The sequence below is a fragment of the Callithrix jacchus genome, chromosome 1 (assembly GCF_049354715.1).
Source record: "Callithrix jacchus isolate 240 chromosome 1, calJac240_pri, whole genome shotgun sequence".
Classification (NCBI taxonomy): domain Eukaryota; kingdom Metazoa; phylum Chordata; class Mammalia; order Primates; family Cebidae; genus Callithrix; species Callithrix jacchus.
In genome coordinates this window covers 196,549,446-196,565,993 of record NC_133502.1, presented here as the reverse complement: position 1 = coordinate 196,565,993, position 16,548 = coordinate 196,549,446, and the positions used below count along the sequence as shown (strand labels likewise).

Here is a 16,548-nt window from a genome sequence, read left to right as displayed (position 1 = left end):
GGCTACAACAGAGAACTGCTGACTCATTCAGAATAGAAACACTTCCATATGCTACACCATTGCCTCCGCAAAAGAAACTCCCCCACACCCGACTCCTGCACCATTTTCAACCACAGAGGTGCCCAAGACCCTCTTGGTGGCTTCATTCAGCCCCTCTGAATAAAGTCAAGTTTAGGGGGACCAAGAACAAAGAACTCCCCAATGAAGACTGGTGCAGAGTAGCTGATGGCACCAAGCCAGGCAGAACCTCATGGCTTCCAAAATGGGCCACTACCCAGAGAAGGGACAGCCCTGTGCCACAGACATCTAGGGGTGATGTCCCCTCTACAGTGAGTTAGGAGGGCACTGAAGGCATTGCCTTGTCTACTGAAAATGGCCTGTGCCCTGGTGCCCACTGCAAAGAAGTAGGAAGACACCTAAGAACTGTGACTCTGTTGACTTCCAGTCTCCTGACTCATCGATTGAGGACTGCCGTGCTGATGATCTCAGACACACGCAGGCACACGCAGTTGCACCATGATTGTGAACACATGGTCCGTGTGGCTTGTTTGACATCACCCTGCATTTGAACAAAGATGATGATATTGATGGTGCTTCTGCTGATATTGATGATAGTAGTTAATGTATGTTGAGCCCCTACTGTGTGCCAGGCCCTGTGTAAGGTACATGAACTATACTATTCCATGTCATCCTCAGAACACCCCATTGAGTGTCATGGAGTACTCTTTCACCTTGCGATTCAGACCCCAGCTCAGAGATCACCCTCCATCACATCTGCTTGTTTTGGTTTTTGTAGCACTTATCCTGAAATTATGTGGATCCCCTATATATTTTCTGCATTGTGGTCTTTTCCACTTTACAGATGAGGAAAGTGAGGCAGAAAAATGACATAACTAGTTTACATTCCCATAGTCCCAGCTGGGAATCAAAGTCAGGTCGGTTTGAACTACCTCCCTTTATGAACTATGTTCTTTAAACTATCCTCCCCTGGAATTGAAAAACTTGAATCCAAAGAGCAAACCCACAAATGCCTAGCTGTGTGGCCTCAGGAGTGCCATTTCATCTCTAAGAAATGTGGTGTTCTCTTTTGTAAGTGGGTTGTAATAGCTCTTCTTTTGCAGGGCTGTTATGAAGATGAAATAGGGCTTTGCTAATTCTAACAAGCTCTCTAATCATTGATAAGCCTGTGGCTATTCTCAAGAGAAACATTTATTGAAAGTTTGGCACTGGAAGTAGAGATGAGATTCCAAGAGTTTACAGTGTAGTTGGAGAAAGAAGACACACATGGACAAAAATACAAAGTTAGGTCTGAGTATTCATTCATTCATTCATTCACTCAACAAAAAAAAATTGTTGAGCTCTTGCTGGAAGCCAAAAAACATAGAGGAGATTCACGTAATTTCAGATAAGTGCTACATAAACATTAAAACAAGAGGATGTGACGAAGAATGACACCTGAGCTGAGATCTGAAGAGCAAGATGACACCACCCATCCAAAGATTCTGAGAACGAGTGCTCCAGGCAGAGAAAACAGCTAGTGCAAAGGCCTTAAGGAGTTAGAATTCTCGAACATGGGGCCCTGATGTTAGTATTTCCTAAACATTTTGGACCCTGAAGCCCTCTTGTCATAGACCACCTCAGGGTGCTGGCACTGAGTGGAACACCCTTTGTAAATGATGGCTTTTCACCTTGCTAGGGTCTCTTCCAGCTGGGATGCTTTCTTCTCATGGCTCTACTTTTTTTTTTTTAGATGGAGCCTCACTGTGTCACCCAGGCTGGAGTGCAGTGGTGCGATCTTGGCTCACGGCAACCTCTGCCTCCTGGGTTCAAGTGATTCTCCTGCCTCAGTCTCCTGAGTAGCTAGGATTATAGGCCCACACCACCATGTCCAGCTAATTTTTGTATTTTAGTAGAGATGGAGTTTCATCACATTGGCCAGGACGGTCTCGATCTCTTGACCTCATGATCTGCCTGTCTTGGCCTCCCAAAGTGCTGGGATTACAGGCATAAACCATTGTGCCCAGGCTTCATGGCTCTAGTCTCCATTTTTTTCCTAAAGTTTCTTATATAGGGGTCAGAAGGGTTATTCTGGGCTGGGTCAGGTCCCAAATGACATTGTTGTGGGGGATTGGTCTCGGGCAAGGATTTGAGCCAAAGTTCATGCTGCCCTCAGCACTGTCCCCACAGTCCTGCTTTCAGACAGCTGCTCCAAATGCCCACTGTGGCAATCCCTTATGGAACATGAGCCCATTAGACCTCAGTCAAAGTGTCTGGGGCCTTCACTCCTCCTGCATGAGCTTCACCTACCTTCCTTTCATCTATTCCCTCGGAGGTCGACATGAGCTTCTTCAAGAGTGGAGGGTCCAGCACCTGGAATTGCCGGCGGAAGTGAGTGAGCCCCATGTGGTCAGCATAGCCTAGGGAGGTAGGAGCAGGCAGGAGAAGAGCACAGAGTCCAGATGAGAAGATCCAGCCCAGTTCCCTAAACCCCCAGATAGGAGCTCAGGGTCCTGCTCCCAACCTGGCTAATAACTTGATGCATGGACTCATGTCTTGGAGCCTCAGTTTCTCCATTTGTTAAAGAGATTAGATTTGATTGGCACTCCCCAGATGTGTACCTGAGAACACAAACCCACAAACTCCACTGAAAGTGTGACAAAGCTACACACTCATCTGCCTCTTGGAAGGTCACAAGGCATGTCAGCAACCAAGTCAAAGGCTCTGAGAACTCATGAAGGGAAGATGCCTGTTAGCCTTGAGTTTCCCAATGTTAGCCCAGAGGTTTCCAAATCTGTTCAAAAAGGAAAGCGTTTTGTCTAACGTGTATTACCACCGCATAGACTGTATGTGAGGCATGCCGCATTGGGCAGCATCTAAGGGCTTTTGTAAGTCCACCATGCAGGGTGGACACAGCTGCATCCTTCTGTGTGGGGAACGGGGAAGAGAAGGGGCACCTGAAAAGCTACTGGGAGAAAATGACATTAGATTCAGTTTTTAGAAGCCATAGGGTTTGCAAAAGAACTTGGTATGGAAGAGAAGTCTAGCCAGAGGGAGCTGTACAGAGAAGACCAAGAACAGGGAAGGATAAGATATGTTCCAAGGCTGAATACAGTGAGTGGCTCACACCTGTAAACTCAGTGCTTTGGGAGACTCAGGTGGGTGGATCCCTTGAGTACAGAAGTTCAAGACCAGCCTGGGAAACATGGCAAAACCCCGTGTGTACAAAAAATACAAAAATTTGCCATGGTGGTGCATGCCTATAGTCGCAGATACTCCGGAGGTGGGAGGATCACTTGGGCCCAGGAGGCAAAGTTTGCAGTAAGCCATGATCGTGCCACTGCACTCCAGCCTGGGCGGTACAGCGAGACCCTGTTCCAAAAAGGAAAAAAAAATACTGGCTGGGTGCAGTGGTTCACTCCTGTAATCCCAGCACTTTGGGAGGCCAAGGCAGGTGGATCACCTGAGGTCAGGAGTTCGAGACCAGCCTGGCCAACATCATGAAATCCCGTCTCTACTAAAAATACAAAAATCAGCCAGGCATGGTGGCACATGCCTATAATTCCAGCTACTCGGGAGGTGGAGAGAGGAGAATTGCTTGAACCCGGGAAGCAGAGGTTGCAGTGAACTGAGATCGTGTCACTGCACTCCAGCCTGGGTGACAGAATGAGATTCAGTCTCAAAAAAAGAAGAAAAAAGTAATTTTATAGTTCATATTAACAGCCAGCATTTACTGAGAGTTTATGTGTGCCAATCACTAGGATAACAACCTCCTTGTATTATAGACACTCATGGGCCTATGTTATTATCCTTATTTTACAAAAGGGGAAATTGAGGCCCAGAGAGATGAATTCACCTAGTTGCACAAAGCAAAATGGTAACTGTCCCAGCTGGGATTCAAACCCAGCCAAAGAAGAGCAGAGACCAGGTCCCAAAGGAAATTGAACTCAAATTCGAGGTCTCGAGGTTTAGACTCTTTCCTTGGTACAAGAGGCATGGTAGACCCTCGGCTGCTTCAAAAAGACCTCTCAAGTGACTGCATCAGAAAAGGTCTGGGAAAATCTCACTCCAAAAGTTTACTTATTGAAGACTAGGAAGAACAGCAATCCAGTGTGTGGCTAATCCTGGAAGACTTCCTGAGGAAGAGGAGAGTCTCAAACCAGCTTTGAAGGATGCAGACAGCACAGAGACAGGGGGCCTGGGAGGTTAATAGCCTGCTTTAGGGGAGACCTATCTGGGTTCACATCCCATCTCTGTCCGTATGAGCTCCATGACTGGGACAAATGATCCACGTCTTTGAGACTCTATTTCTTCACTTGTCAGATGAGAATAACAAAATCTATCTTCACATGGTCACTATGAGGATGAAATGCGATGACAATTATAGTAAAAACTGGCTGATGGGTATTACGTGCTTTTCCACAACCTGCCACTCTTCTAAGCTTTATCCTCTTATTAACATACCCACAGCAGCCTTCTGAGATATGAGCTATTATAGGAGAGAAAAAGGAGATATGCTTTAGGGAATTTCCTGGGGTCACACAGCTCATGAGAGGTGCTGGCCAGAATCAAGGCCAAGCCATCTCCCTCCAGAGTCTGAGCTGTGCCCACCAGGCTGCACAATAGGTAATGCTTAGTGAATGCTTATTGCCTACCTTTAGCACAGTGAGAATGAGTGATCATTCTCACTGATCACTCATTTAGTATATGTGACTGCACTGTCAAGCATGTAGTAGGCACTCAATAAATGCCATGCACGGGAATGTATCACACATGCACGTGTATATATGCATATATATTACATATGCAGATTCCCAATCATAAATATTTGATGTATCTGTATATGCATACAAATATATCTCATGTGAGTGTGAGAGAGACAGATGTGACTTGCAATACAAACGGGAAATGAACCAGGTCTAGGAGACAGAAATTGGAAATTTCTACCATGAGATATCAACCCTTCACTTAGTTGGAAAGCTCATCCTGGCTAAGTTGGACTGTGCTGAGAACAGAGAGGGCAGACAGTGTCGTGAGGTCACGTGGGTACAGGAACGGGATGCCCTGACCCTGCACGCACACAGGGGTTCTAACAGTCTGACCCAGGTCCAGGACACCTGAAAGGCCCAGCACTTCCTGCCAAGTAGCCAAACAGAATTAAGTGTGGGGGACCAACCACCAGCTGTGCCCATTCCCCTCTTCTGTTGTGACATTATCTGTCTCCCTCCTCTGCAGCCATATGGGTGGGAGGGAAATCAATGACATGCTCTGCAAAGTGAGGGTCTCATCTTTGCTTCCAGCTGCTCCCAGTCAAATTCTCTGTGCCTAGGGGTCCATTATTAACCCAGTAGGGGGGAGGTAGCAGAATCGACCATACACTAGGGCTTTAGTGACCATGGAGACATTAAACAAATGAGGTGCCCACCTGAGACTTCTGCCTGTCCCAGCCACCCTGTCCTCTGCAGAGAGCATGGCTGTGTCTGAGCCATTTCTAGCTGTCAGAGAGGGGAGTCAGTGTGATGGCCTTCGGGGACTGAGAGGCAGAAAAGAATAGCAAGGATTGAGCTGGGTACAGTGGCTCACACCTGTAATCCCAGCACTTTGGGAGGCCAAGGTAGACGGATCACGAGGTCAGGAGTTCGAGACCAGCCTGGCCAAAATAGTGAAACCCCATCTCTACTAAAAATACAAAGATTAGCCAGGAGTGGTGGCGGGCAACTGTAATCCCAACTACTTGGGAGGCGGAGGCAGGAAAATCACTTGAACCCAGAGGGGGGGGTTGCAGTGAGCCGAGATCCCACCATTGCACTACAGCCGAGGTGACAGTGCAAGACTTCAAAAAAAAAAAAAAAAAGAAAGAGAGAGAGAATAGCAAGGATTGAGATCCAGCTAAGTCCGTAAGATTCACTAATGTGGGGATGTCAGGTACACGTTAGCTTACTAAAATACAGACCCAAAACTTTAATCCCTTGATTAGAACCCCTCCATCCCCCTGCCAGCCTAGCATCTCTCCAGGTGGACCTGGTGATAATCCAACAGAGGCATTCACAGTCTGTCCTGCCGGGTGTGTCAGCCTCTTCTCCCACAACTCCTCGCTCATTCTGAATCCATTTCTCGGAAAACCTGTCCCTTTTATGCCTCCCTCCTTCATACTTGCTGATCCTTCTGCCTAATGTTCCCTCCCCTTGCCAGACGTGAGCAGTTTTTATGCTTCAAAGCCTGACTATGATGTTATGTCGCTGTGAGTTTTCCCCAAACTCCCAGTGAAAGTAGGAAGCTCCCTTCTCTAGGTCTCAGGGCCTCCTGCATCCCTGGGCAGCATGAGTCCTCGTCAAATCATATCATCATCTCTTGGGATCACAGCAATCTCCCAAACCAAACTGAGCATTGTGAACACCAAAATATCACTCATCATGGAAATTCCACCCTCTATTGTGAGACAATGCTCCTTAGAAGTTCATGGCTATAAGGAAGGCACAGCCCTAGTCTTCTAGGAGTTACAAGCAATTCTAGAAATAACATGGGCTTCTTCAGTGGGTGCAGCAGCTAACCACCAGAGCACACATGTACCTATGTAACAAACCTGCAGGTGCTGCACATGTATCCCGTTTGTACGTGTGTGTGTTTTTAGAAGAAATAAAGGAAAAAAAAATGGGCTTCAGACTCAAGGAGACCTGGGTCCCGATCCAGGCTCTGCCATGTCCAGGCAGTCTGACCTTGAGCACGTGCTTCCACCTCTCTGAGCATCAGAAGACTACTGGGAAGAGTAACCCGGATGCTGGTGTGAAGCTCCTTGCACATGGCAGGGGCTCCATCCCTTGGCTTCCCGTTACAGGTAGTAACAGGCAGTTACCACTGGTGGTTGGACATGTCGCAGGAGTCAGAGACAAGGTGCTCTGTTCTGGCTGTCTCTTACCTGTCCTGTGCAGACGCAGAGCCTCCAGGATGTGGAACCCAGCCAGCTGGACCCTCAGTGCTGGGATATCCAAGGCCAGGGGCCTACCTGCCCCAGGCTTGTCTCCACCAGGCTGTGGTGGCGTTGGAGATTCCTGCCCATTCCTGCTTTCCACCACAGGGTTCAGTACCAGGCAGTGGATAAAGTGCAGCTGGGACTTTCTGATCATGCGGACCAGTGCATCCTAGGACCAGATGGAGGGAGGTCAGGGCCAGTTGTCCCAGAAAGACACACAAAGGGGACTGGACTCTCCCCAAATAGTCATTAAGCCCAACCTGGGCATCTTTGGGGCCCCCATGTCCTACACCAAGGAGCCTGATTTGTACTCATGAGAAATAATGGTCCTTGTTGAAACAGATGGAGAAACTGAGGCATGGAGAGAGCAAGTGAGTGGCCCCAGGTCACACAGACCAGTAGCAAAAGAGCTAGGCCTAGAACTCAGGACTCAGGCTCAGGGCATTTCCAACATAACCCACTAGGAGGTTTCTTTCAAGGTGTCCTTCCTTGTCTCAGCCCATTCTCATTTGTGCTCAGCCTGGCTACTGACCAATCTCAGGTTCTCACTTGGTCATGAATTCACATTCCAGGTCTAGGTACCAGGTTTACATCCAGCTGGATCCTGCCGCCTTGCCCCAGGGAAAACTAGTGGTGAGCAAGGCAGACAGGGTTAGTCTGCCTCTCCTGTGTGACTCTATAGTCAGGAGGGCATTCATAGCTCATGGGAACTCCCCCAGGCCTCTCAACTCAGCGCCAAGCAGCACAGGCTTAGGCCTCAGAGTTGGATCAGTCACTTCCCAGGGGTGTGACCAGGGCCGAGTTTCACTGTTGCTGGGAGCCTCCATTTCCTCCTCTGTGGGGTATGGGGTGATGCTCGCCCCTCTTGCCTTGCTGGGGAGGTCAGAGATGATGCAGGCACATGACCCAGCCCAGAGATGAGGATGTGAGGCAGTGAAGGCCATGACACCATAAGACAGGGTGCCCACTCACCATCTGCAGCTTGATCTGGGAGCACGGGGCTTTCCTCCTCACCGCGGCAAGGCTGCTGGCAAATGTCCTCCTCACCATGCGGCTCCTCTGCAGGGCCTGCTGGGAGGTGCCCTCCAGGCCCCCCACAGCCCGGCACACAGGAGGCAGCTTGGCCCGGGCCTGGAATAGACTCCGCAGCTCCTCCCTGGTGGGGAGGAGGGAAAAGAGAGAGGAGATTTAGGAGGTTCTTAGGGAAGCCTTGGCCTGGGTGGTGGCAAAGGGAACAAGCCCTCTTGCTTCCTGCTCCTTCCTAAAGCCTCCTCTACAAGTCACATGTCCCAGCTGCTCCCCCTCATTCACAGCCCCTCCTGCCAGGTAAGGCTTTGCTTCATGGCAAATGCCAGCCCCTTACTGATGCCCATCTCCTACCTGCAAAGGCTCCCTCCTTCCCTGGCCCGAGAACCTCTGTCCTATGGATATTCTTGCCACTTACATACCTAGAGCAATGCTATGAAGCCTGTACTTTCTTAGAGGGTGAAACCATCTCTGTTATTCCTAGACCAGGTTAGCACATGGTAGGCACAGGCCATGCGTCTCATGCAAGAAGGAACGACTCAGGCTGGGCACGCAGTTTCTGGAGCTGCAAGATAATGTCAGGTAAATACCCAGCCTGACACCTGAGCAGACAGTGCCTTCCCTCAGCATCCCTGTCATGGACAGGGTCGAGGTCAGTGTCCAGGGTGCCAGATTTTTAAGTGTCTGTTCCGCTAAAGCAGAGCTAGCCTGCCCTCTTCCATGAGCCAACCATGAACCAGGCTCTCTAATACGCCATCTGCTGCTTTACATCACCACGGCCTTCTTAGATCAGACATGGGAGCTTTGCAACCTCACTCCCATTTCTCAGATTATGAAACTAAAGCCTAGTTCATATAGCTTAAAAGAGGGAAAAACAGAATCTGAACATCATCCTGACTCCAAAGCTGGACTTTGGCCGCTGAGCCTTGTAGCCTCATCCAACTCTTATTTATGGTGCAGGAAGCAGAAAGAACCCAGAGGAGGGAGAGCAACTGCCCACAGTCACTCAGGAGACAGAGGGCAGGGCTGGGACTCAACCCGGGTCGCCTGGTTGCCATTCAGTCCTCAGTTGCTTGCAGCTCCTGTTGCCCCATCCCTGGCTTGAATCTCTCTCCAGGAGCTGGATATTCATGAGCCCCATGCCTGGATACAGGTGTCTAATCAGCTCCGACACCAAATCCTTGGAATTCTCCAAGCATTACTTAGACTCAAGTTGGGTCCCGGCGGTGCTACTGTTTTGCTGTGTGAGCAAAAGCAAGCCGCTTCACTGTTTGGGGCCTCAATTTTTCTCGTGTGTAAAATGGGGCTAAGGATCCTGTGCTGTGATAAAGGTAAGAAGATGCCCATAAAGCATTTATGCTGATGCAAGGCACACAGCGGGTAGCGAGCAAGTGGTTCTTTCTCACCCTGGTGCCTACCTGAGACACCAACACCTCTCTGGTGGTCTCAGCTTCTCTTCTTATCTCTAAACTCTCCCTTTGCAGAATTCCAGCACTGAACTTGGAAGTGTGCATGCACGGGTATGCGCGCACGTGCACGCGCGCACACACACACACACACACACATACACACACACACACACAGAAGTTTCCAATAACCCTCTGAACTGAGAGCAGAGAATGCTGCCAGCCTCATGCCAGCACTCTGGGCTGAGCAGCCAGGGAACATGGTGAGCTTTTTCTCACTGCTACAAAACGTATCATTTCGGTTTTACGACCCCCTAGTTCTTGAATGTCCATAAAAGTTGTTCCAGTCACATCATCTCTCAGATACTTAATGACAGGCAAAGTGCCAAAATAAGAAGTCACAGCTTTTTAGCTTTTGTTCCACCTCCCCAGAAGGCCAGCCTTTCTCCTTGGCTGGATTCGCTCTAGCCCCAGGGAGACATTTCGCTGCTCCAATTCAAGTGATGGTGCTTTGTTCCATTACGGAGGGACGGGATTCCTGGGCTGGCCCTCCCACACCATGTTGCCAAGTGCGTAGTTTAGGTGGGAAGTAAAAACACAGCACCTCCAATGCCCCATCCCCATCCCCAGCCCTGGCCTAATTCACCTTTTTGACTGCTGCAGGATCTGGGGTGCATCCAGGGCTGAGAGGTTGGGCTTGGCTCTGTGGAGCCAGCCCGTGAGGTCGTAGCGCACAGGGTCCCGTCCCAGCTGGTGGAAAATCTCACACTGGAGGGGCTGCTCACAGGCCCGCAGGGCAGAGGACCCTGGAAACAGACATGGTGGCATGAGTGCTAGGGCCTAGTGGGGACACTCTGCAATCAGCTGGCATCCCCTGAACATACAGTATCCATCTTAAAATGCTTCCAGTTAGCTCAAGCTCACGGTCAAAGGCACCCGTTTCTCCTGCTATAGTGAATCTGTGCACATTATTCTTGCTTTCTTAAACCCAGGATACCTGTTTTTCCCAAACATCATCCATACACAGAGTCTTCTCGAGTTTTTCTCTATATATAACCACATATCACCTGGGCTGTGATTTACTTAATGTTTTCTTTAAATCGACTCACATTTTCACAAGTACAGTACATTCATTTTAAAAGATGCATCACATTGCAGATTTGATGCGAAATATAGGTTTATTTTCTGATGTGCATGGACGTGATGATTAAATACATAGTTATCAAATATTTAGTTGCATGCCACCTAAAATCATTTTGAATACCATCAACCAAACAAATACAAAGAATACTTTTGGGAGATACAGGCACATTGGTTCCAAGAGACAGGGTGGGAGAAACAAAGGGGCCTGATCTTGGGAGCTAGAGAAATCCTAGGTTCTTTACCGTTTATTACTTCGTGAAAGGTGCCGAGCCCTGTACATCTCTGAGCATCAATTTCCCTCTCTGTAAAATGTGGATTAAATCATGCATACCTCCCAGAGTGGCTTATGGCTTCAAGGAGATAATGTGCATAAAACGTTTTGGTATAGCATCCAGCACATAAAATGGTCACTCAGTCAGCAGTCATGGTTGTCACCGCCCTTGACTGCACTTAAACCTTTGCCGATGCTCCCGAATCACAAAGTGTCTATGTACACATCCCCAGTGCCCGGCGTCACACTTGGCAGAATGAATGCATGGATGAATTCATTAATGGATGGCTGTTCGTTTATTATATCACTCCAGTGTGATGATCTCAGGTTGCAATCACAGGTTTGAGACAGCTGTCCCTTCACTGAACGGCCCCAGATGGATTATCATTATTATTATTATTATTATTATTTTGAGACAGAGTTTTGCTCTTGTCACCCAGACTGGGGTGCAATGGAGTGATCTCAGCTCACTGCAACCTCTATCTCCCAGATTCAAGTGATTCTTCTGCCTCAGTCTCCTGAGTAGCTGGGGTTACAGGTGTGAGCCAACATGCCTAGCTAATTTTGTATTTTTAGTGGAGACAGGGTTTCACCATGTTGGTCAGGCTGGTCTCAAAGTCCTGACCTCAAGTCAACCACCCACCTCAGCCTCCCAAAGTGCCGGGATTACAGGTGTGAACCACCATGTCCGGCTCTGAGATGGATTCCTGTTAAGAGTGGTTGGATTCTTGTGACTCTTGGATCTATTTGGAATGATCTTGCTTTGCTTTCCTATCCTGCTATTGCCAACAAACTCACATGCACTAGTCTAAGTCCTGAGTCTTTCCCTCATATCCTAATTTGCTGCCTCTAAATTCCAGGAAGCTAGGAAAACAAAGGACTGCATTTCTTGGAACTCCCTGCAAAATAAAGCAGTGTGAGAGTCTGTAGCTTTCATGAGCCCGTGTAGGAGGAGTAAAGGGCGTGGCATCTGCCACCTGTGTGTGGCTGCTTAGAGGTCCTCTGTGCTCACTTCCCAGATTGCCCCTGTCCAGGATAACAGAAGTTACCAGCACAGAACACTTCAAGTGAAGCGAAGTTTCCCTGTTTCAAGAGTGTCCTGCGAGGCTTTCAGAGCTGTGCCGTCCTTTACCTCAGAAAGTCCCCTTCCAATGAGAGAGTAAAGCACCCACAGGGAGCAAGGTGACAAAGCACACACGAGGCTTTGATACAAATGTCCATGCTGCCCTTGCAATGCTGCAGGTATCTGTTTACCTGGCTGTCCCACTCCACTGAACTGGAAGCAACTGGAGGGCAGGGACGGGTTGACTCATTGTTAGGTCTCATCAGTCAGTACAGGGCTGGGCCCTTAATAAGGATCATGACCGCATAGAGGACAGGGAAGAAAGAAGAAAGGATGTTGATGTTTGCTAAGCCCCGGCTCCTAGCACTCTCTGCTGGACAAGCTACCACAAGTTATTTCAATCTGGTTGGTGATGTGAGCATCTCTGGGCTGGTTTCTAGAAGATGACACTGAAGTTCAGAGACAAGAGGCAATTTGGCTAAAGCAGCACAGCAGGATGAGGCCACAGGTCTGCTGGTCCCAAAGCCTGCCTCTGTCCAGGGTGGTGGCCAGCACACGGACATGCCACATTTCCCAGGCAAATTATCAGATTCCAGGCCTGCTTGTTCTCCTCATTTACTCCTTTCTCCTGAATTTGGTTTTATTCCACAGTTTTGCTCATGAAAGCATTTCCCATGAAGGCTTTGGCTTCCGGGAGCTCCATGGATACTTCTGGAAGATGGAGCCTTATCCAGCATCTCTCTCTCACACCTCCAGGCTTCGTCACCTCCCCTCAGGAGCCTGAACCCCCAGACAGGGCCCCCTCAGCCTCTGCAGGTCACGCTCTGAGCTTGATGAGGGGCTGTCACCTGACTATCTACTGTGTCTGGGCTCCATGAGGGCTGACCCCAGTCCCTGCTGGCCCTTGTGGGAACACTCAGCAAATGTACTGAGGTATGGGAAAGAGGTCATAAATAGCAAGCCCTCGGTTAGCCGGAATGCCCCAAGTGTTCTGGATGACTGAATCTTCTCATTAACTCAGAGCCAATCAGAAAGCAATAAAGGAAAAGAACTTGTTTTTCTTTTTAACCAAAATGTTGTAATTAATGTCTTCTGAGGGGGCTTAAGGAAAAGGATGTGGAGAGAGTCTTTACCTTGGGAAGTGAGGGCTTCACAGCATCCTGCTAGGGATGTCTGGAACTGACACCATAGACCTCATGGATAAAGGGGGGGGCCACAAATCTAGCCAAATCTCCTTCTGCCCACTCCAGTCTCACCCTACAATATACCCTCTGCTTCCAACCCTACTGTTAGAGGCAGAATGCTTGCTCTTAGGTACTACAAGGAAAAATTAGCATTCAGACAAAAAGTTTTCTTAGCAAGGCAATTTTACTTTCTGCAGAAAGGGTACTATTCATCAGCTATTTGGCTATGAGAGTACAACGGACAAAGGAAAGGCAGGCATATTTCTTCTTTACGCATTGGGTTCTTACTGCTGTGTCTGATCTCTGTTGGTTGGAGCAAGACTTCACAATCTAAACTAAACCTGACTGGCTAACAACTTAAACTTTTCTAAATAGAGAAAGGCAATGGAGAACAAAGGAAAAGAGGAAGTCTAAATAAGGAAAGGAGGGGGAGCTGCTTGTGAAAGGACTTAGGAAAGTAATAATGTAAATATCTTGGTTAAGGTGCAAGGACATAGAATGTACTTGTTCCCTTATATCTAACAGCTAGCTGCATAGGGCTTAACAAAGAGTTACTAGCAAAAAGCAAGAAGGCTTTGACAAAAGTTAGTCTTTAAAAGAAACTAGTATTTCTAACATTCATTATTATTATTCTCTAACAAGAAGGGAAACTTTGAAAAGGAACTTTTTACTTTCTACACCTACTTTCCATCTCTTTTGCCTAAAAGGCAGGATCCAGAAAACATTCCCTTGGAGGATACATTTCATTGATTCTGGATCACTGAGTTTTCACATATTCATCAATTTTGTAAAAAGTATTTACTGAGTACCTCATCCCACCAGCTGTACCAGGTGCTGCCTCCATACAGGTGACCAGCCCTGCCCCTGTCACCATGCAGCTGGCCTTCCCCAAGGGGAGATGACTGATGAGCAAGTGTGGGGCATGCCCTGGTGACCACTGCAATGGGGAAGAAAAAAAAAGAGGGAGGAAGCCAGGATCGCTGGTAGGCGTCTTTTCACAAAGAGGTCAGGGGAAGTCCATGAGCAGCACTGGGCTGGCACGTGGCGGAAGGGCCCTCCAGGCAGAAGGAGCTGCTGATGCCAGGACCCAGAGGTGGGAATGTGCGTGGTATGTTTGAAGAGCAGCAAAGAGGGCTGCATGATGGGAGCAGGAGAGGGGAAGGGAATATGCAGATCAGGGCCCTGGGGAGACAGTGAACAGAAGCAACTGCCCTCAGGGAGCTCCCAGGATCACGGGGAGAGCAGCAACAAGCAAGCAAGCAGAGAGACAATCACCACCTCACAGAGCCTGGAAAGGGTCCTGAAGGAAGAAACAGAGAGTTGTGATGGGGCAGTAAGGCTGCCAGGGGGACAGCTTCAGACAGGCAGGGAAGGTGTCTGAAGGGTGACCTCTGAACAGAGAGCTGAAGGAGGAGTAGGTAGAAATGCTCCATGCACACAGTGACTCCATCCTCACCACAGCCCCTGGGTGTCTCCAGGACTGCCATCCTAAGGAACAGAGAGGGGACTTTTCAGGAGTCACATATGGTGCAGTCGATCAGTGAGCAGGGGCTAGCTCAGGACTCTGGGGCCCACAGCCTGGGCTACCCCAGCTCTTACTCCTGGTTTCTTTTGGATCCGAGTGAGGTACCTCCCCCACTCCCCAAAATCTCTGCTCCTGAACCCATCATACATAGAGACAGGGGTCCCTTCGACAGCCTGGAGAGTCACAGGTCCACCTGGCCTTTGGAGTGAGGCTGCCCAGGTTCAGCACTAGCCCTGTGCTTGACTCCTACAGGGCCCTGGGAAGCCACTGGACCTCAGGAAGGACTCGGTCACCTCCCTGTAGCAGGGGTGTAGTGAAGCCCCCAGGCCTGGCTCCAGCTAAGGGCTCCACAACTAGGAGTTTCTGCTACTCATTCATGCTCCTTCCCCAGCTAGCAAAGGAGCAGACGCATCTCATTCCCCAGCCTGCATGAAGGGGAGTCCATCATTGCCAGGATCAAGTCAAATGCCAGGACCCCTGTGGGCTGAGCAGAGCCAGGGCTGCATCTTCACCTCCTGGGCCTTAGACATTTTTGCTTTCATGGGCACCTTCCTCCATAGAAAATAATACACACACATATACACACACGCACACACATATATACAAACACACTCACACATATACACACAGGCACACATACACATATACACACACATATACATGTGCACACACATATATACAAACATACATATATACACAGGCATGAACACATACATAAACATATCTATACACACTTGCACACACATTTATACATACACATTCATACATATATATACACAGGCACACACACATACATATATATACACACACACATGCACACACATATATACAAACATACATATATACACAGGCATGAACACATACATAAACATACATATCTATACACACTTGCACACACATTTATACATACACATTCATACATATATACACAGGCACACACACATACATATATATACACACACATGCACACACAAATATACAAACACACTCATACATATATACACAGGCACACACATACATGTACACACATATACACACATGCACACACATACAAACACATTCATACATATATACACAGGCACACACGCATACATATATACACACAGACATGCACACACATATATACAAACACACTCATACATATATACACAGGCACACATACATATACACACACATATACACACATGCACACACATATATACAAACATACATATATACACAGGCACACACACATATCTATACACACATGCACACACATACAAACACATTTATACATATATACACAGGCACACACACATACATATATACACACACACATGCACACACATATATACAAACACACTCATACATATATACACAGGCACACATACATATACACACATGCACACACATATATACAAACATACATATATACACAGGCACACACACATATCAATACACACATGCACACACATTTATACAAACACATTCATACATGTATGCACACGCACACACACACATACATATATACACACATGCACACACATACGAACACATACATAAATACACAGGCACACACATATACATATATACACACATGTATATACACACAGGCACACACACATATATACATACCCTCACATATACATATATATCATATAGACATATATTAAAGAATTGCACTTGACCTAAAAGTTCTTTTCCCTCCCAGAAGTTAAAACGTTTTCTGGGAGGGAACAACACAGACTGGGCACCTGGTGGGGTGAGAAGGGAGAGCATCAGGAAGAATAGCTGATGGATGCTGGCCTTAACACCTGGGTGATGGGGCGATCTGTGCAATAAGTCCCCACGGCAGGCGTTTATCTGTGTAACAAACCTGCACATCCTGCACACGTACCCCTGAATGTAAAATTTAAAACAATTTAAAAATTAAAAACAACATTTTCATGGGCCCCCAGAACACCTGGCACTGTCCCTCCATGCC

General features: G+C 48.0%; 1 protein-coding gene across 6 annotated transcripts in view; it reads right to left on the bottom strand.

Moving 5' to 3' along the window:
• MYO18B (myosin XVIIIB) overlaps positions 1-16,548 on the bottom strand; it is a 397,224-nt gene that overhangs the window by 279,342 nt on the left and 101,334 nt on the right. For all 6 annotated transcript variants that reach the window (XM_078336710.1, XM_054239730.2, XM_054239724.2 and 3 more), the window contains 4 exons: positions 10,046-10,205; positions 7,940-8,123; positions 6,914-7,136; positions 2,308-2,417 (listed from right to left, as the gene is read on the bottom strand). In XM_078336710.1, coding sequence (XP_078192836.1) covers positions 2,308-2,417; positions 6,914-7,136; positions 7,940-8,123; positions 10,046-10,205 — 677 coding nt within the window. The remainder of the gene's footprint in view (positions 1-2,307; positions 2,418-6,913; positions 7,137-7,939; positions 8,124-10,045; positions 10,206-16,548) is intronic.